This window comes from Mustela putorius, unplaced genomic scaffold (genome assembly GCF_011764305.1).
Source record: "Mustela putorius furo isolate JIRA1106 unplaced genomic scaffold, ASM1176430v1.1 tig00000095_pilon_pilon_pilon, whole genome shotgun sequence".
NCBI classification, from domain to species: Eukaryota; Metazoa; Chordata; class Mammalia; order Carnivora; family Mustelidae; genus Mustela; species Mustela putorius.
In genome coordinates this window covers 24,007,295-24,009,223 of record NW_025421280.1, presented here as the reverse complement: position 1 = coordinate 24,009,223, position 1,929 = coordinate 24,007,295, and the positions used below count along the sequence as shown (strand labels likewise).

Below are 1,929 nucleotides of genomic sequence, written 5' to 3'. Positions count from 1 at the left end.
CCTGTTCTGTGGCCAGCATCTGCCTGTTGCTGCCTTAGGTGGGGTACCTGGAGCCTCAGCAGCACTGCCTGAAATGTGGTGCCGTTAGTGAGCTTGGATGTGGCCAGGTCGTAGGAGGACCACGGAGCCACCCTTGGCTTCCACACCTCTGAAGGGTGAAGGAGGCAGGCCCAGAGCTGCCCCTGTGCACCATGCAAGGCTCGTGCTGGGGTTCGGGCATGGAGGGAGTGAGGCAGGGGTGCGACAGCTCTAGGGGAAGATGCAAGTGGCTCGAAGGATCCGTAGCAGATGGGATTAAAAAAAAAAAAAGTTTAATATTATTACAGTCATGAGGCAGGACAGGACAGTTCAGAGACAGCTTCTGGAAGACTCAGCTGTGCACCGTCAGCTCCCACCCCTGCTCAGTCCAGCTTCTCCAGCACGGAGGGCACGTACACGAGGCTGAGCTCGCTACCAAAGTTGCAGACAATGGCGGCATTGTCCAGCACCAGGATCTGGCGAGTGGGCTGGGCCTCACTGTTTTTCCCCAGGTAGACGGTCTGTAACAGATCCCCGTAGTTTAGGTCCCAGAAGGAGACACAGCCCTGGCCGCCAGTCACCAGCAAGTTGTCGGAGATGACCCCCAAGCTTGCACCACAGCCCAGGTCCTGGAGACAAAGACAGGATCAGCTTAGTGCCTCGAATCCCTCCCTAAAATGCCAAGAGTCCTGTGGCCCCGGATCTGCCCACCTGCTGAATGGAGTAGAGCTTGATGCCGGTACTCCGGTCCCAGATGCTGATGAGGTCATCCAGGCCACTACTGATGACACAGGAGGTGGTACAGGTGAGGGAGGTGACATCCCCACGGTGAGCGAACATGTGGCTAACCCGGCTGCCCGTCAGCACATCCCACAGGCAGATGGCCCCATCTTGTCCTCCACTGGCCAGCACCATGGTCTAGGGGAAAAGGCGCAGGGGTGCTGGGTCACTGGGGGAATGCCTCTGTCCACGAGAGTATCCCAGTGCCCTGGGGAGTGGGGGTTCCCTCCCGTTCTGCTTCCCCAAAGGTTCTGGAGGCCAGCTGTCCCAAGTCCAAACAAAGGCCATGGCTTGGTACCCAGTACCTGACGCGTGGCCCCCTCACCTGGTCAATGTACACCGCTGTGATGGCCCCTGAGTGGCCCTGCAGGGTGAAGAGGCAACACGAGTCCTCCAGACGGAACACCTGGGGCAGGGGTGGGCATCAGGTTCTGGTCTCGGGTGGTTTCCCAGTTCCATTTTTGGCTGGGAAATCCCTTCTCTACCTCCTCTCCCTGGCTGACCCCAAAAGCTCGCCATCCCAGGCTAGGCCACCGCAGCCCCCACAAGACGGAGCCAACCCTCACTCTCAGCGTGTGGTCCTGGCTCCCGGTCACGAGTCGCCCGGCTGCGGCCTTCAGGGCTGTAATGGGTTTCTGGTGCGCACAGGGCACGGTGTGGGTGAGGCGACAGGCTACAGCGTCACTGCTGCTGTACACAGGGGATGCGGGGGAACTGCTCCGCCCTGGAGTCCCTGCAGACAGCGGCCCAAGTATGCAATCTCTGAGGAAACACCCTGCAGGCAGCCCCCGCACTCTGCACCCCTGCCCACCGCCGGCCGCAGACACGTGCCCAGCACAGGCCCTCTGACCTCGGAACTGCAGGGGGCTGAGGCCAGCGTGGGTCTCCAAGGAGAAGAAATCCAGTGAACCGTTGAGCCGGGCAGCCACAATCCTGGAAGAGAAGACCGGCTGCTGGGGGCGCTCCCTCAGAACACCCGAGCCCTGTGGCCACCGGACGGGTCAGCTCCGCTGGGCATATGGGAGCGGCCGGAGGGACCATGGCCGAGAGGCAAGCACAGGTGCTGGGAAACATGCTGAAGCCGGGGACCCAGGCTGCAACTCTACCCTGCCTCTGTTTATCTGTGAAATG

General features: G+C 61.0%; 1 protein-coding gene across 1 annotated transcript in view; it reads right to left on the bottom strand.

The window, feature by feature from the left end:
* Positions 1-294: 294 nt before the first annotated feature.
* LOC101682504 (SREBF chaperone) overlaps positions 295-1,929 on the bottom strand; it is a 70,132-nt gene continuing 68,497 nt past the window's right edge. Inside the window, exons 19-23 of the mRNA XM_045080592.1 lie at positions 1,649-1,731; positions 1,365-1,531; positions 1,124-1,204; positions 730-936; positions 295-647 (exon numbers count right to left, since the gene is read on the bottom strand). Of these exons, the coding sequence (XP_044936527.1) occupies positions 402-647; positions 730-936; positions 1,124-1,204; positions 1,365-1,531; positions 1,649-1,731 (784 nt within the window). The 3' untranslated portion in view covers positions 295-401. The remainder of the gene's footprint in view (positions 648-729; positions 937-1,123; positions 1,205-1,364; positions 1,532-1,648; positions 1,732-1,929) is intronic.